General features: G+C 45.4%; 1 protein-coding gene across 2 annotated transcripts in view; it reads right to left on the reverse strand.

Annotated features, from left to right (window-relative positions):
- slc66a2 (solute carrier family 66 member 2) overlaps positions 1-3,480 on the reverse strand; it is a 39,442-nt gene extending 35,962 nt beyond the window's left edge. The window contains exon 1 of one of the 2 annotated variants that reach the window (XM_078539927.1): positions 3,239-3,480. In XM_078539927.1, the coding sequence (XP_078396053.1) occupies positions 3,239-3,447 (209 nt within the window). In that variant the 5' untranslated portion in view covers positions 3,448-3,480. The remainder of the gene's footprint in view (positions 1-3,238) is intronic. The other variant, XM_078539928.1, reaches the window with a different exon arrangement.
- Positions 3,481-17,389: the final 13,909 nt, after the last annotated feature.

The following is a 17,389-nucleotide window of genomic DNA, read 5'->3' on the forward strand; positions in this document are numbered from 1 at the left end:
GGCATGGAGGCAGCAAGTTGGCTTTACTTCCTGAATTTCATGAACTATAAAACAATCTGAACTCTGGGCGAGAAGCAGTCCAATTTATATGCCATGGTCTATGAAGGCACGTGTTCGGGGATATTTGTTAACATACTCTGATGTCTCATCCTAGTTTTCGAATCCCTCTATGGCCTCACCCCTCTCTATCTCCTCCAGCCCGACAAACCTCCAAGTTAACAACGCTCCTCTATTCAGTCCTCATGTGCATCACTAATCTTAATTGCCCCACCATTGGCAGTGGTAGCTCCAGTTGCCTAGGCCCTAAGATGTGGAATACCCTCCCTTCGCCTCTCTCTCCTCCTTTGAGGCAGTCCTTAAAACCTACCTCTTCGAACTCGCTTTTGGTCATCTGAACTAATATCTCCTTACATGGCTCAGTGTCATACTTTGTTTAATAATGCCCGTGAAGTGTCTGGGACGTCTTATTTCATTAAAGTTGCTATATAAGTTACCGTTGTTGATGTCGAAGCTGCCAATTCAGGGCCTTGCTAACCATTCAAATCCTTAAATTTTATTAGCTGAGGAGGTAGTCTACTGGTTCCCTCACTCACTAGTTCCCCGTTACCCTTGCCGCACCATTACCAATTAGCTTTTCCAGCAGTTTATGACACAAAATTAATTGCAGCTGAAGCAAAAGAAAAAAAAAAATCCAACTCACTGAGGTGTCCTGCTCCTGCAATCTCTAGGCCATTACTTTTTCAGCAAACTGTGACATGAATTCACCACTTGAGGGTTCACAGCAGTGTAGCTATGGTCCTCGTAGCCAATGGAGCAAATTGTGTATCATTGTTCATCTTGCCCAACTTTATATTCAGCTGAAAAGACATCTTACGCTGTCAGTGGTACTAAGCTGATTGTGGGTACTGGTGCACATAGAGGATTAAACTCAGTGGTCCTCCCATGCACAAAAAAAGTTCTGACACTCACTGTCCATGCCCACATATACATATGAACACACAAACTAGGTACAGGAGTAGGCCACTCGGCCCTTCAAGCCTGCTCCACCATTCAATAAGATCATGGCAGATCTGATTGTAACCTCCTGCCTACCCCCGATAACCTTTCACCCCCTTGTTAATCAAGAATCTATCTATCTATCTAGCTCTGCCTTAAAAATATTCAAAGACCCTGCTTCCATTCCCTTTTGAGGAAGAGAGTTCCAAAGACTCATGACCCTCAGAGAAAAAAATTCTCCTCATCTGTCTTAAATGAGCAACCCCTTATTTTTAAACAGCGACCCCTAGTTCTAGATTCTCCCATAAGAGGAAACATACTCTCCACGTCCACTCTGTCAAGACCCCTCAGGATCTTAAAGGTTTCGATCAAGTCACTTCTTAACTACTAAACTCCAATGGATACAAGCCTAACCTGTCCAACCTTTCATCATAAGACAACTGCCCTTTCCGGGTATTAGCCTAGTAAACCTTCTATGAACTGCTTCTAATACATTTACATCTTTTCCTAAATAAGGCGGCCAATACTGTACACAGCTTTTGATAAAGTCCCGCATGGGAGACTGATAACGAAGGTAAGGGCCCATGGGATCCAAGGCAATTTGGCAAATTGGATCCAGAATTGGCTGAGTGGCAGGAAGCAGAGGGTGATGGTCGAGGAGTGTTTTTGTGACTGGATGCCTGTGTCCAGTGGGGTTCAACAGGGATCGCTGTTGGGTCCCTTGCTGTTTGTGGTATATATAAATGATTTAGACTTGAATGTAGGAGAGTTGATCAGTAAGTTCGCGGATGACACGAAAATTGGTGGGGTGGTAAATAGTGAGGAGGATAGCCTTAGATTGCAGGAGGATATAAACGGGCTGGTCAGATGGGCTGATCAGTGGCAAATGGAATTTAATCCGGATAAGTGTGAGGTGATGCACTTGGGCAGGACAAACAAGGCACGGGAATACATGATGAATGGTAGGACCCTGGGAAGTACCGAGAATCAGAGGGACCTTGGTGTGCATGTCCACAGGTCCCTTAAGGTAGCAGGACAGGTAGATAAGGTGGTTAAGAAGGCATATGGGATACTTGCCTTTATTAGCCAGGGCATGGAATATAAGAGCAGGGAGGTTATGCTGGAACGGTATAAAACGCTGGTTAGGCCACAGCTAGAATATTGTGTGCAGTTCTGGAATCCGCATTGTAGGAGGGATGTGCTTGCACTAGAGAGGGTGCAGAGATTATTTACCAGGATGTTGCCTGTGCTGGAAAGTTTTAGTTATGAGGAGAGATTGGATAGACTAGGGTTATTTACCCTGGAGCAGAGGAGATTGAGGGGAGACATGATTGAGGTGTATAAAATTATGAGGGGCATAGATAGGGTAGACAGGAAGGAACTTTTCCCCTTTCGGGAGGGATCAAAACCAGGGGGCATAGATTTAAGGTAAGAGGCAGGAGGTTTAGAGGGGATGTGAGGAAGAATTTTTTCACCCAGAGGGTGGTGGGAATCTGGAACTCACTGCCTGAAAGGGTGGTAGAGGCAGAAGCCCTCATAACATTAAAGAAGTATTTGGATGTGCACTTGCGATGCCATGGCATACAAGGCTATGGGCCTAGTGCTGGAAAATGGGATTAGAATAGTTAGGTACTTGTTTGACCGGCGCAAACTTGATGGGCTGAAGGGCCTTTTTCTGTGCTGTAGGCCTCTATGACTATGAGTACTCCAAATGTGGTCTCACCAATGTCCTGTATAACTAAAGCATAACCTCCTAACTTATGTAGTCAGTTCCCATCGCAATAAACAATAACATTCTAATGGCTTTCCTAATCACTTGCTGTACCTGCATACTAGCCTTTAAGTGGCAACTTCAAATACAGGAATGTACCCACACCTATTGAACCATATCCTCACTCCAAAGGCGCCAAGACTATGCTCATTAAGGTTTGTCGAACCCACTGTGTGAATACAAATCAGGACCAGTCATAATCACGTCTCTTGCACAAGGCATTGTTAAACATAGATCTTCTCACTTACCGAAGACTGGCCAGTGCTTCTTCAAAAATAAAAACACAACTATTTCTGCATTGGGTTAAACCACAATGCAATCCAGGGCTTGCCAATGGATGCAGAAATACTGCTCCAGTGGTCAAACTGACAGCTGGGAAGTACTTGCTGAAACAATTCGCCCGGTTAATGACAGCATGCTAGGAAGTTTGTGCGAAGTGGGGCTCTGGTGAAAAAGTGCGGGTGGACTTACCAAAATAGTATTCTCAGTATGTTGGCCACAAGCAACACCAAGCAAACGTAGATGGAGAATCCTTCTGCATTCTGTGTGCGTTTAATGTCCCTGTACTGGGGGATGTAGGGCACGACTCCGCCAAACACCATTGCCCCCGCTGCGACCCAGGAAGCCAGCTCGCTGACAGGTAGGGCGAACTGCTTAAGGAAGCTCAGACCCTCTTCCATTTTCGCAGCCCCCCCCACCCCCAAATTAAATCCAGCAAGGCGGCCAGGAGGAAGTCACCGAAGCCCGCGATCTTCAGCCGTCTGGTGCATCGCCGTGCAGAAGCTCCTGGCGGCTGCTGGAAACTGCTGCGTAATTGGGGGCTTGGAGTGTGAGCGCCGGAGAACCCGACACGTCCTGAGCTGCTCTGCTGATGTCACTGAAACATCCGGATCTCCTCAGTGCCACGCCGGCAACTGAAATGAAAACAAAAAGATCGCTGAGTGGTGGTGGGGGGGGTGAATGTTTTAAAAAAAAAATGCACAGTCATATTTTTTTAAAAAAAAATAACACCACCATTGAATCCCACCCACCGCGAGGGAAAGGACACGTCAAAAGAAACTTCCCATTTTTAAAAAAAAAATTTGATTGCAAAGTGGTCCACGTGATTGCACCGAAAGTTGCACCAAGTTTTTTTTAAAAGGCGATTCACCTCATTAAAGTTTGGGGGGGGGGGTGGGGGCTCAAATCATAAATTGTATTTCGACATCTGAGCTGATTTGAGAAGATGTTAAAACTTATCATCCCTTCCCTTCTGTGAAGTCCTAAAACTTTTGTCTGCCACAAAAGTACATAGGCTGCGAGATATCAGCATTATAGGAAATCATAAAAGTCCTGATATTGTACAGTACTTATCTCTCTCCCTGCCGTGCAATGCCCTGCCATTATCTACCACTGATACACGATGAAAACATTGCAACTTTCTAGCCAACACTGATTCAGTAAGACAGGCAGCATTAGTGAAACGGCTCAGAGATTCTAACATGTAAACGGTACAGCAATTTCCAAGGATTCATTTCCCCTCCCCCTCCCCCACATCTGGTGAACTTCCATCTTCAGCAGGGCTAATATCCGAATTCGAAGCATGATCGCTATCCCCGGTTTTGTATTTAACAAACATGCTGTCCCGACACCACTCAAAGGTGACGTTTCTGAGCTGCAGATTCAATGCACGGTCGCTGAACCCATCATAACTGGGACAACAGTAGGGACATTACCTCTTCCCTGCGGGATAGCAAACAGAAAACCGGGCAGGGTTTCAGATTCCCATTCAACAACTCTTACCGAAGGCGTGTGTGTGGACCTTGGATGAGGATAGGATTAGACTCTGCAACACAAGTCAGGAGTGTGATGGAATACTCTCCACTTGCCTGGATGAGTGCAGCTCCAACAACACTCAAGAAACTTGATACCATCCAGGACAAAGCAGCCCGCCCACTTGATTGGCACACCCCATCCATAAACATTCACTCCTTCCACCAGGGACACACAGTAGCAGCAGCATGTATCATCTACAAGATGCACTGAAGGAACTCTCCAAGGTTCATTCGACAGCACCTTCCAAACCCACAACCATCTAGAAGGACAGGGGCAGCAGACACATGGGAACACCACCACCTGGAAGTTCCCCTCCAAGTCACTCACCATCCTGACTTGGAAATATATCGCTGTTCCTTCACTGTTGCTGGGTCAAAATCTTGGAACTCCCTCCCTAACAGCACTGTGGCTGTACCTACACCACATGCACTGCAGCGGTTCAAGGCAGCAGCTCACCACCACCTTCTCAAGGGCAATTAGGGACGGGCAACAAATGCTGGCCCAGCCAGTGGCTCCCACATCCCATGAATAAATAAAAAAAATCCTTTACAGCTGGACAAATCCACTGGCACGCATTGGGACTGTTTCCAATGAAGGAATTAATGTCAGGAAGAGAGGAAGATACAAAGGGAGAAAAGTATAGCAACCTTCAAAACAAATCTTGGAGGAGAAGAACTTATATGATTGTAGGTTTACTCATTTCCAACACAATGTTCTGGCTGTATAATTTTATATTGAAAACATTTGTCACTTCAATGCTCTTTGTACATATTTTCTCATGTGTCCAATCTGCTTTAAGGCAAACAATGAGTTGGCAAAGTCAATTACTTCCACAACAGGCCTACAGATAGATCAATTGTACCAGTTTATGCAGGGGACTAGGTTCTGATTTAATGACTGATTCTCCTCACAATCAAAACATTGGTTTAAATGAACTGATAACCATAATCCCTGATCTTTATTTTCATATTTAAGGGCATTCTGTAAAAGGGAAGAGGGCCAGACAAAGTGCTGTACAAATGCTGTCCAGGAGTGCACCAAGTATAAAAAGCAGGGTGCCAAGGTAAACTAGTTAAGGCATCAAATGAGTTTAGCACTGTTAATCAATTTTTATACTCGTACTTGTTCAATTTGTTTTCTTGAAGGCAGACACGATGAGTCAAGTACCCAAGTTTGCATTATTAAATCTAGCTGTCATATGCCAGCAGCAGAATTGTTGACTCACTTTTAATGATAGATAATCCAAAAGACAAAATTTTATACATTGCCAAAATCATTAAAGTTCAATAAGGATCAGCTGCCTTCATGCGATCAATCTCACTCACATCTCAAATGTTACACGTTTAGTATAGGGCTGGTGTACTTTGCTTTGTGCACATGTTTTATATATACTATCAGACATTTCATGCACAGCAAACAGTAGCTGAGGAGCATTATACAATCCACAATGTACTTCATCCAAAATTCTGCCACCTTAATCCTAACTCACACCAAGTCCCGTTTCCCCATTGCCACTGTGCTCACTGACCTATACTGGCTCCCTGTCTGGCAAGGCCACTAATTTAAACTTCTCATCCTTGTGTTCAAATCACTCCAGGGCTAGCCCCTTCCTCTCTCCAATCTCCAGCCCTGCAACTCTTCCAAAATCTGTGTTCCTCCAATCCTGGCCTCTTGTGCATCACCAATTTTTATCACTATCACTGGTTGTTGTGCCTTCAGCTGCCTGGGCCCTAAACTCTGCAATTCCCTCCCTGAACCGCTCCAACTTGTTATCTCTCTCTTCCTTGATGACGTGTCTTAAAAATTACTTCTTTGACTGAGGTTTTGGCCACCTGTCCTAATACCTCATGTGGCTTGTGGTCAAATTTTGTTTGATAATGCCCCTGTTAAGTGCCATGGGACATTTTACCACACTAATGGCACTATATAAAGGCAAGATGTTGTTGCCAGTGGGCTTATCTTTTCCCCTTAATTGTAATGAAAGTTTAGTGAAAAAAATGTTTTTACTTTAATAGAGGGGAAAATATTCTCCATTCAACACATAAGAATATAAACAAAACACAATGTAATTTGCTGTCCTAGAACTATGAAAACTCAGCATCAAATTTTGCTTGATAATTGTTCCTGTGAAGCCCTTCAGGTGTTTTATTAAGTTAATAACGCTATTGTTATAGTGTTCTGCTGTTAAAAATGCAGCTGTGCTAACTTAGTCTATCATATCAAGGCCATGAGGTGCAGCTGCTGTGCCTTACTGGATCAATTGCTCTCAAACAGGATTGCAAGTCAGTTAATCATTAGACAAGTATATAATATTTTTAAGTGATTCCTGAAACGAATTAGAAGATATTTTCCATTGGCAAAAAAAGTTTCTCTCTCTTCCGCCCAACTCACCTTCCCCCCTCCTTTTTCCCTCTCCCCTCTTTCCCTCTCTCCTGTGCCCTAGCCTCATCCCTCTCTCCTGAGCCCGAGCCTCTTCCCTCTTCTGTCTCCGCTCAACACAATGTCCCCCCCTCGCCCATTATCCTCCAGCCCTTCCCAGGATCCCCCTCCCAATACCCAGGGCTGAATTTTCAATGGCCTGTGGCTGTGGGACTGGAGGTGAGACCACCGCCGAAAATGAAAGACAGAAATCCCGTTGGGCGTGGCTCTGCGCTCTGATCCCGCCTCCACCACAGTATGAGTCAAACTTACAGCAGGAACGGTCGCCTGCTCGGCCTTACGGGCTTCATCCCAGGTAGCCTCCCGAGGCCCAAACGATTCTCAAACCGGCGCATGGGATGCCCATCATGTCAGGAGGTCGTCCATGAAACTGTGACGGCCTCCCAATGCCAGGGCAGGCAGACATCAGAGTCACAGAGCCTCCACTACGAAAATCGGCTGCAAATGTGACAGTGCCTGTTAGTGGGGCGGGGGGCCTTTCCTTCTGATCTCTGAAGGTCCTCACCCATCTGCCCTCTTATTTACTCGAATAATGACTAGTGACATGGATGGAGGTGCTCTTGCCCCTCCATACATATTTCAGCAACTTCCACCTCTGACAGCGGAACGACCAATTTGTCAGCGCCAGAGAATATCCCATTGGCCCTCTAGACTCAGGAGGCTTTCCACCATCCTTAACTGGATGGGGTCCCGCAGGCAGCCGTTCACTTGATCGCTTCTTTCAAAATCACCCTCTGGGTCCCTCTGCTGGCATTTGTCGGCCCATTTCATCCCGATGGCGTGATTGGGACCCCAGAATGAAAATGCAGCTCTCAGTCTCCCCCATTCCCCCCTCCTCCTTGCTCACTTCCACCCCACTTTGCTCTGTCCTCGCCCCCAAGCCCCTCCCAAGACACTGCCCACTCTTTGCCCATTTACCTTCTGCCTCCCCACCACCCCTTCCCCGCTCCCTCTCCACCTCCTTCCTCACTCATCCTTTCCCCCCTCTCTAACTCACCGTTCGCCTTTATTCCCCTCCCTCCCACTTTCTCTTCCTCCACCTCTTTCTCCCTCTCTCCCCTCACATCTCTCTCCCTTTATCACTCTCCCCGTCTCTAACCTAACTCTCCCTCCTCTTTGTATCCTCTTCTCTCACACTCACCCTTTCCCCTCTCTCTATTTCCTCTCACACTCATGTATTTCCTCTCACACTCATGCATCCCCCCCTCTCTCTCTTTTTCTCTCTCACACTCACCCTTTCCCCTCTATCTCTCTTTCACACTCACCCTTTCCCCCCTCAATCTTTCTCTCTCTCTCTCTCACCCTTTCCCTTCTATATTTCTCTCTCCCACACTCACCCTTTCTCTTCTCCATTTCTCTCTCTCACACTCACCGTCTCCCCTTCTCTCTATTTCTCTCTCCCACTCACCCTTTCCCTTCTTTCTGTCACACTCACTCTTTCCCCTCTCTCTCACACTCACCCTTTCCCCTCTCTCTTGCACTCACCCTTTCCCCCCTCTCTCGCACTCACCCTTTTCCCCCCTCTCTCGCACTCACCCTTTCCCCCCTCTCTCGCACTCACCCTTTCCCCCCTCTCTATTTCTCTCTCACACTCACCCTTTCTCCTTTTTCTCTATTTCTCTCTCACCCTTTCCCCTCTCTCTATTCCTCTCACACTCACCCTTTCCCCTCTCTTCCTCTCTCTCACACACATTCACCCTTTCCCCTCTCTCTATTCCTCTCTCACACACACTCATCCTTTCCCCTCTATCTCTTTTTCTTTCTCACACTCATGCTTTCCCCTCGCTATCTATTTCTCGCTCACATTCACCTTTTCCCCCCTCTATTTCTCTCACATACTCATCCTTGTCCCTATCTATTTCTCTCTCACACACCTTTCCCCCCTCAATCTTTCTCTCTCACACTCACCCTTTTCCCTCTCACACACTCATGCTTTCCCCTCTACCTATTTCTCTCTTTCACACTCACCCTTTCCTCTCTTTCACACTCACCCTTTCCCCTCTTTCACACTCACCCTTTCCCCTCTTTCACACTCACCCTTTCCCCTCTTTCACACTCATGCTTTCCCCTCTTTCACACTCATGCTTTCCCCTCTTTCACACTCATGCTTTCCCCTCTTTCACACTCATGCTTTCCCCTCTATTTATTTCTCTCTATCACTTATCCCCTTCCCTCCTCTCTCTATTTCTATTTCTTACTCACCCTTTCTCCTCTCTATTTCTCTCCCTCACACTCACCCTTTCCCCTCTCTCTATTCCGCTCTCTCCCTCTCACTCACCCTTTCCCCTCTCTATTCCTTTCTCTCTCACATACGCTCACCCTTTCCCCTCTATCTCTTTATTTCTTTCTCACACTCATGCTTTCCCCTCTCTATTTCTCCCTCTCACACTCATCCATTCCTCTCTCACCCTTTCTCCTCTCTATTCCTCTCTCACCCTTTCTCCTCTCTATTCCTCGCCCTCTCACTCACCCTTTCCCCTCTCTCTATTTCTCCGTCTCTCTCACACTCACCCTTTCTCCTCTCTATTTCTCTCTCTCACACACCCTTTCCCCTATTTCTCTCTCTCACACTCACCCTTTCCCCTCTCTCTATTCTTCTCTCACACTCACCCTTTCCCCTCTATCTATTCCTCTCTCTCTCACACTCACCCTTTCCCCTCTATCTATTCCTCTCTCTCTCTGACTCACCCTTTCCCCTCTCTCTATTTCTCTCTCTCACGCTCACCCTTTCCCCTCTCTCTAATCCTCTCTCACACTCACCCTTTCCCCTCTCTCTATTCCTCTCTCTCACACTCAACCTTTCCCCTCTCTATTCCTCTCTCTCTCACACTCACCCTTTCCCCTCTCACACTCACCCTTTCCCCTCTCTCTACTTCTCTCTCTCACACACCCTCTACCTCTATTCCTCTCTCTCACACTCACCCTTTCCCCTCTCTATTTCTCCCACACTCACCCTTTCCACACTCTCTATTCCTCTCTCTCACTCACCTTTTCCCCTCTCTCTATTCCTCTCTCTCTCTCTCACACTCACCCTTTCCCCTCTCTCTATTCCTCCCTCACACTCACCCTTTCCCCTCTCTCTATGCCTCTCTGACACTCACGCTTTCCCCTCTCTATTCCTCTCTCTCTCTCACTCACCCTTTCCCCTCTCTCTATCCTTCTCCCTCTCACTCACCCTTTCCACTCTCTCTATTCCTCTCTCTCTCCCACCCTTTCCCCTCTCTCTATGCCTCTCTCTCTCTCACCCTTTCCCCTCTCTCTATTTCTCTCTCTCACACTCACCCTTTCCCCTCGCTCTATTCCTCTCTCTCTCACACTCACCCTTTCCCCTCTCTCTATTCCTCTCTCTCTCACCCTTTCTCCTCTCTCTATTTCTCTCTCTCACTCACCCTTTCCCCTCCCTCTATTCCTCTCTCTCTCACACTCACCCTTTCCCCTCTCTCTCACACTCACCCTTTCCCCTCTCTCTATTCCTCTCTCTCTCACTCACCCTTTCCCCTCTCTCTAATCCTTTCTCTCTCACACTCACCCTTTCCCCTCTCTCTAATCCTTTCTCTCTCACACTCACCCTTTCCCCTCTCTCTAATCCTTTCTCTCTCACACTCACCCTTTCCCCTCTCTCTATTCCTCTCTCTCTATTCCTCTCTCTATTCCTCTCTCTCTCTCACCCTTTCCCCTCTCTCTACTTCTCTCTCTCACACTCACCCTTTCCCCTCTCTCTATTCCTCTCTCTCACACTCACCCTTTCCCCTCTCTCTATTGCTCTCTCTCACACTCACCCTTTCCCCTCTCTCTTTTCCGCTCTCTCACACTCACCCTTTCCCCTCTCTCTATTCCTCTCTCTCTCACACTCACCCTTTCCCCTCTCTCTATTCCTCTCTCTCTCACACTCACCCTTTCCCCTCTCTCTATTCCTCTCTCTCACCCTTTCCTCTTTCTCTATTTCTCTCACACTCACCCTTTCCCCTCCCTCTATTCCTCTCTCTCACACTCTCCCTTTCCACTCTCTCTATTCCTCTCTCTCTCTCTCCCACCCTTTCCCCTCTCTCTATTCCTCTCTCACACTCACCCTTTCCCCTCTCTCTATTCCTCTCTCTCTCACACTCACCCTTTCCCCTCTCTCTATTCCTCTCTCTCTCTCACCCTTTCCCCTTTCTCTATTTCTCTCACACTCACCCTTTCCCCTCCCTCTATTCCTCTCTCTCACACTCACCCTTTCCACTCTCTCTATTGCTCTCTCTCTCTCCCACCCTTTCCCCTCTCTCTATTCCTCTCTCTCTCTCACCCTTTCCCCTCTCTCTATTCCTCTCTCTCTCTCACCCTTTCCCCTCTCTCTATTCCTCTCTCTCTCACACTCACCCTTTCCACTCTCTCTATTCCTCTCTCTCTCACACTCACCCTTTCCCCTCCCTCTATTCCTCTCTCTCTCTCTCACCCTTTCCCCTCCCTCTATTCCTCTCTCTCTCTCACCCTTTCCCCTCTCTCTATTCCTCTCTCTCTCTCACCCTTTCCCCTTTCTCTATTTCTCTCACACTCACCCTTTCCCCTCCCTCTATTCCTCTCTCTCACACTCACCCTTTCCACTCTCTCTATTGCTCTCTCTCTCTCCCACCCTTTCCCCTCTCTCTATTCCTCTCTCTCTCTCACCCTTTCCCCTCTCTCTATTCCTCTCTCTCTCTCACCCTTTCCCCTCTCTCTCACACTCACCCTTTCCACTCTCTCTATTCCTCTCTCTCTCACACTCACCCTTTCCCCTCCCTCTATTCCTCTCTCTCTCTCACCCTTTCCCCTCCCTCTATTCCTCTCTCTCTCTCACCCTTTCCCCTCTCTCTATTCCTCTCTCTCTCACACTCACCCTTTCCCCTCCCTCTATTCCTCTCTCTCTCTCACCCTTTCCCCTCTCTCTATTCCTCTCTCTCTCTCACCCTTTCCCCTCTCTCTAATCCTCTCTCACACTCACCCTTTCCCCTCTCTCTAATCCTCTCTCTCTCACTCACCCTTTCCCCTCTCTCTATTCCTCTCTCTCTCTCACCCTTTCCCCTCTCTCTATTCCTCTCTCTCTCTCACCCTTTCCCCTCTCTCTATTCCTCTCTCTCTCTCACCCTTTCCCCTCTCTCTAATCCTCTCTCACACTCACCCTTTCCCCTCTCTCTAATCCTCTCTCACACTCACCCTTTCCCCTCTCTCTATTCCTCTCTCTCACACTCACCCTTTCCCCTTTCTCTGCCTATTTCTTTCACACGCTCACCCTTTCCCCTCTCTCCAATTCTCTCACACTCATCCGTTCCTCTCTCTCTATTTCTCTCTTTCACACTCACCCTTTCCCATTTCCGTTCCTTCAACCGACGCCAGGCCGGCCCTCCTACTGCGCATGCGCCCTCTGATCCTGCACAGATGCCGCTGGGTCTTAGCGCCCTCAGGAGCATTTATTGTGACTGTGGACTGAGAGAGAGAGGGTGGCCGGACCTGCATATGAGCTCTGCATGTATCTCTGTGATGATTGCGCCTATATGGAGATAAAATTAGTCTAAAACAAACGAAAACATTTTATTAAAGACTTTTCTCCTTTCAGTCAATTAACTTAGGTGGATTTAATTCTTCTACAAAACTTTTAGCAATCAGTTCAGAAACTAGAGAATAGCAGATCCTTATTGTAAACTGCAGTAGCTTACAACCATCAATGGTGAAACAGGAACGCTCACTGCTGCTCACTTTGTTGAGAGCTGTCCAAAACAAATTCTGGAAATTTTGAACAAAAACTTGTTCTAATCTGGTATTTGGTCCTGTGTATGTGATGCACTTCACAGAGTATTAGCGAGATCTATGAGCAGGGTAAGAAACGGCAAAGCTCCTCAAGCAATCAGACCGGGAATCGGCACTGAGACATGGAAAGTCTAAAGGAGGAAGTGTGGATTAGATTTAAATCAAGTACAGGAAGTGAAATAAAGACTGAGAAAGACAGATAGGATAAAGACATACAAATAAAAGAAACAGACAGAATAAAGTAAAAATTAAATACTTTTTAAAGTTTTCAACGCTAATTAACCTTTGAAGGAATGAGACTCCACATTTGCTAAATTAAATTAGCGGGCCAGAGTGGTTGTTTGGCAGCAATTATCACTTACCACACCTTCAAAAAAACAATCACTTTTCCCTGAATGTGCTGGCCCCTTTCCTTGTATCTTCAGTGGGGAATAAGTGGGCAGGTACTAAAGTAATTTCAGTGCCAAGTCTGAATCATGTTACAGGGCACACTGTGGCAGAGCAGGGGTATCCCTGATAACTTTCAGATTGTCTCATTTTGCTGCATATGTGCGGATGCCAGAAGTTGCTGTCAGAATTTTCTCTGTTATAATGGTGAGTGTTGTTATCCTCATTGTTATTATCTATGTAAAATCCAAACCATTTTATTCCAGCAAAACAATATAGTCACCTATTGTTCTTGTTAAAAGCAAAAGTTAGGAATTCTTCATTTTTTCCCCCTGGAAATAGTAGGGGCTAGATTTTCCACTGTGCTAGCAAGACCATCAGATCTACACATTTGTCCCTAGTCATGTACTAAGATAGTCAACCCTCCAAGACTGTCCTGTAGTCTTTTGGAATTAAAGAACCTTCTCTAAGACACTGCTACAAACAACTGAGTTGAAAATCATAGGAACCATTCAAAAGAAATTGAGTGAGGTTATTTTCAGTTTCTTTGGGGACTTTCACTTATGATTTATAAAAATACAGGAAACAGAAAAGAAAGACTTGCATTTATATAGCACTTTTCATTACCAGATGTCTCAAAGTGCTTTGCAACTCATGTAATACATTTTGAAGTGTAATGTCAGAAACACAACAGTCAATTTGCACACAGCAAACTCCCATAGTCAGCCATTTGATAATGACCAGATAATCTGGGTTTGTGATGTTGATTGAAGGGTAAGATAAATATTGGCCAGGACATCAGAGATAAAACCCCCACTCTTCTTTGAAATAGTGCCAGGGGGTCTTTTTATTCCACCTGAATAGGCATATGGAGCCTCAGTTTAACATCTCATCTGAAAGACAGCACCTCCAAAAGTACAGCAATCCCTCAACATTGCACTAGAATGTCAGTCTTGATTTTGTGCTCAAGCCCTGGTGTGGAACTTGAACTTAAAACTTTGTGATTTATAGAGGCAAGAGTGCTACCAACTCAGGCACAGATGACAGTCAGGATAAAAAATTCTGTTTGACTGACAACCAAGAATCATCCAATTGGGAAACAAGAGTCTGATAACTTTCTAATTGGCCATGGATTGTGATGCATCACAAGGATGGAAATGTCTGGATGTCAGTGGTCTCCTATGTTCCTGGACAGTCACTGCCCCCATGTTATCTCTTCTGGTTCCCATAAGTTTATAGTCACACTTTAAGACTCACAATGTTGGAGCTTCACCGATGTATTTCTTTCAAGTTTCCATGTGGCTGCTGGACTGACACATTGGTGCTTGACACCTGACTGCAGTTCAGCTGTAAAATGTGCCACCTTGGATGTACATCCACATAACAATTAGTTCCTAGCTTTTGACAAATAATACAATAACAACAAGCTTCAGAACAGCTCTTCCACAGACCAAACAAGCATCCACAGGCCATTGTTCCTAGCTGAGGTTATCTGCAAAATAAGATCATTTTTCTGTGCTCCACTTGTGTTAACTATAGTGAGTTTAGTGTATAAACAGAACGTTGACTAAAGTACAATAATAGTTGCTTCTAATAAGGTATTGGCTTTGGCAAGTGTGCCTGGTTCTTCAAATCAAATTAGGTTTATCTACTGGCATGACTTCCCCTCTGGCAGGGAGCTCCCTGACTTGGGATGGTCAAAGATCACCCCTTCCACTTGCCCCCAGCAGAGGCAATAATGGTTGTGGGATGGGAGTGGCTGGTTTGGGGTGTGGGTCGCAGGCGAAGGGGGGAGGGGGGTTGGGGGTGTCAAAGTGGGTTAATTTTAGGGAGTGCCTTAAACAGAGGGAGAGGTTGAGGGAGGAAATTCCAGAGCTTAGCACCCAAAAACTGGTGCGGACATGATGGGCTGAATGGCCTCTTCCTGTGCTGTAAGCATCTTTGAGTCTATGAAGCTTTAGTTGGGGTGCTCATCACAGGACTCCCCACTCACCCCTGTTATTTCCCTGTCTTGAGTTGCCAAATCCTGTGCCACAGTTTTACAATTTTGAGTGTATGGTTACATTCAAAACGCTTGCCATTTATTCCTCTAAACAATTTAGATCCATTTCCCACAAATCAATTACTAAGTTTAGAGCAAAATGAACAGTGAGCAAATATCTCTACACAACGCACATTAATGTAAAAAGAATATACCCAGACACTTCACAGTGCCATATCAGGATTCGTTTTGCACAGAAAATGGGTTTCAGTGCAACACTTCCACTCAAGAGTTGAAATTTAAATCGGAACAATTAAGATTCAAAACGATGGGATCGAGGTTTTCCCTTCTGCCCCTTCCCCCCACCCCACTCTAAAGCGTTTGTACTAGATGTATCAACGCTTATACCTTAAATGTTACGATGTCCGGTTGACCAACCCTCAAAATTCAGTCTCCAATTGCTTGTCTTCAACAAACATGAATCTTCTGTTTTATGGAACAAGGTTTTAACCATTTCAACAGAAATTTGTTCTTCGAGATTAACAGGTAAAAGCTTCACCCGGAAGGGAATTAATTCAAACAAAACTTCAGAGTCTCTTTAAAGCATTTTCTGTGTCCTCCCCTGGAACGTTGTCCATCTGAGAGTTGGGAAAACAGGAGCTGGTGGGGGAGCCGGATTTTGACCATCCAGACACAGTGTCCAACCCCGAAAATCTGCAGTGAGCGGCCCTGCAGTAAAATCACAGCGGCATTAAAAAGAACCATTTCCTTTGAACATTTTTGTTTACTAGAAAATTAGTAAATTGTATTAATTAGTAAATTACAACAATCTTGCAGATTGACAAATCTAAGATAAACAGCTTTAAATGACTGAAAGCAAAATCGATAGAGTGTTCCTTCTTTAATTGACTTAGATTGCCCAAGTCCCTGATCTCCCAGTCTCTTCCCCACTGACTAAAGTTATTCTGGTTCAGGCGTTAATTTTGTAAAGGCATTAGCACAGAAAAGGGTGTTTTTGTTAGGGACTAAACCAGTTTACAACGTATGTGTTCAGGTCCTTACCCTTCCCTGAAAGCTCAAAGCACGGTTATGCTGCATATAGGACAGAAAGTGTTAAATAAAAACCAGTAACAATGGTACAGGTCAAACAGTGGAACAACATTTGACAGGGAGCCTTCTGTCTGTGTCTCTCCGTAAACACTTCTGGAATTTGCCTTAAAACCCCAACAATCCTGATTGTGCTAAGAATTACACTGAAAACCAATTTAAGATCGTCAGTCGGGATCGCAGTGTGGCTCACTTACACACACTAGAAGCCACATATATTCACACACACAGCCCTGTCCTTTGCAAACAGAAGGAAGACATCCACACTTTGCACCATTTTCAATGCAACAAAAGCTTAGGAAAGTCAACCCCTGGTCCATTCCCCTTGACCAATGCCTTGACCAATCACACTTTCTGTGTGCAAGGCAAAAATATAGGAGTTTGATGATCTGGGTAATCTCTATTGATAGTAGATACAGGTAGGATTAAAAAAAGACACAAGAAGCATACAAGAGATTTTATTTTATTTTTAAAAAATTGGCCCATAACCATTTGTTTCAATTAGCCTGCTCTGTTGAGGCGTCCTCTCTCTCCCATACCTGCATTAGCAGGTACTTGCAAACCCAGTAAAGTCCAGCAGTTTGTTCAATCCTTGTCCTGTGAAAATTAAAATCTACATTTACAATCTGATCCCTTCCCAGTCCCAGATTACCAAGGTCAATTGTAGCACCCCCAACTACTACCTGGTAGATGTCAAACCCAGCGTGGACTAAGAAGTGTTCCTTGCATCTTCTGGTCTGTACGGTTTACTATTATATGAAGCAATGTACTTGTCCACCACTTCAACAAGGAATCTTTGCAAAATTCAATTTTAAAAATTGGGATTACAGAAATCAAAACGTGCTTTTTGAACTTCAGTATGGATTGACTTGAAGCCTAAAGAAAATGGAAATTCTGTAAAATTAGTTTCTAAAATGCAATTATATCATTTAAAAATTAAACTCTCGTCTGTCATTTTAAGAATTGTCAGTTTTGCCGCACAGAATCAATTTCATGGAATATACATTCTTAAATGTTCAACTAGATTACATTCAACTGTCTGCTCCTTTTAAAGCATTTAAGACCATAAGACGTAGGAGCAGAAGTAGGCCATTCGGCCCATCGAGTCTGCTCCGCCATTCAATGAGATC

The sequence above is a fragment of the Cetorhinus maximus genome, chromosome 4 (assembly GCF_964194155.1).
Source record: "Cetorhinus maximus chromosome 4, sCetMax3.hap1.1, whole genome shotgun sequence".
In the NCBI taxonomy this organism is placed as follows: domain Eukaryota; kingdom Metazoa; phylum Chordata; class Chondrichthyes; order Lamniformes; family Cetorhinidae; genus Cetorhinus; species Cetorhinus maximus.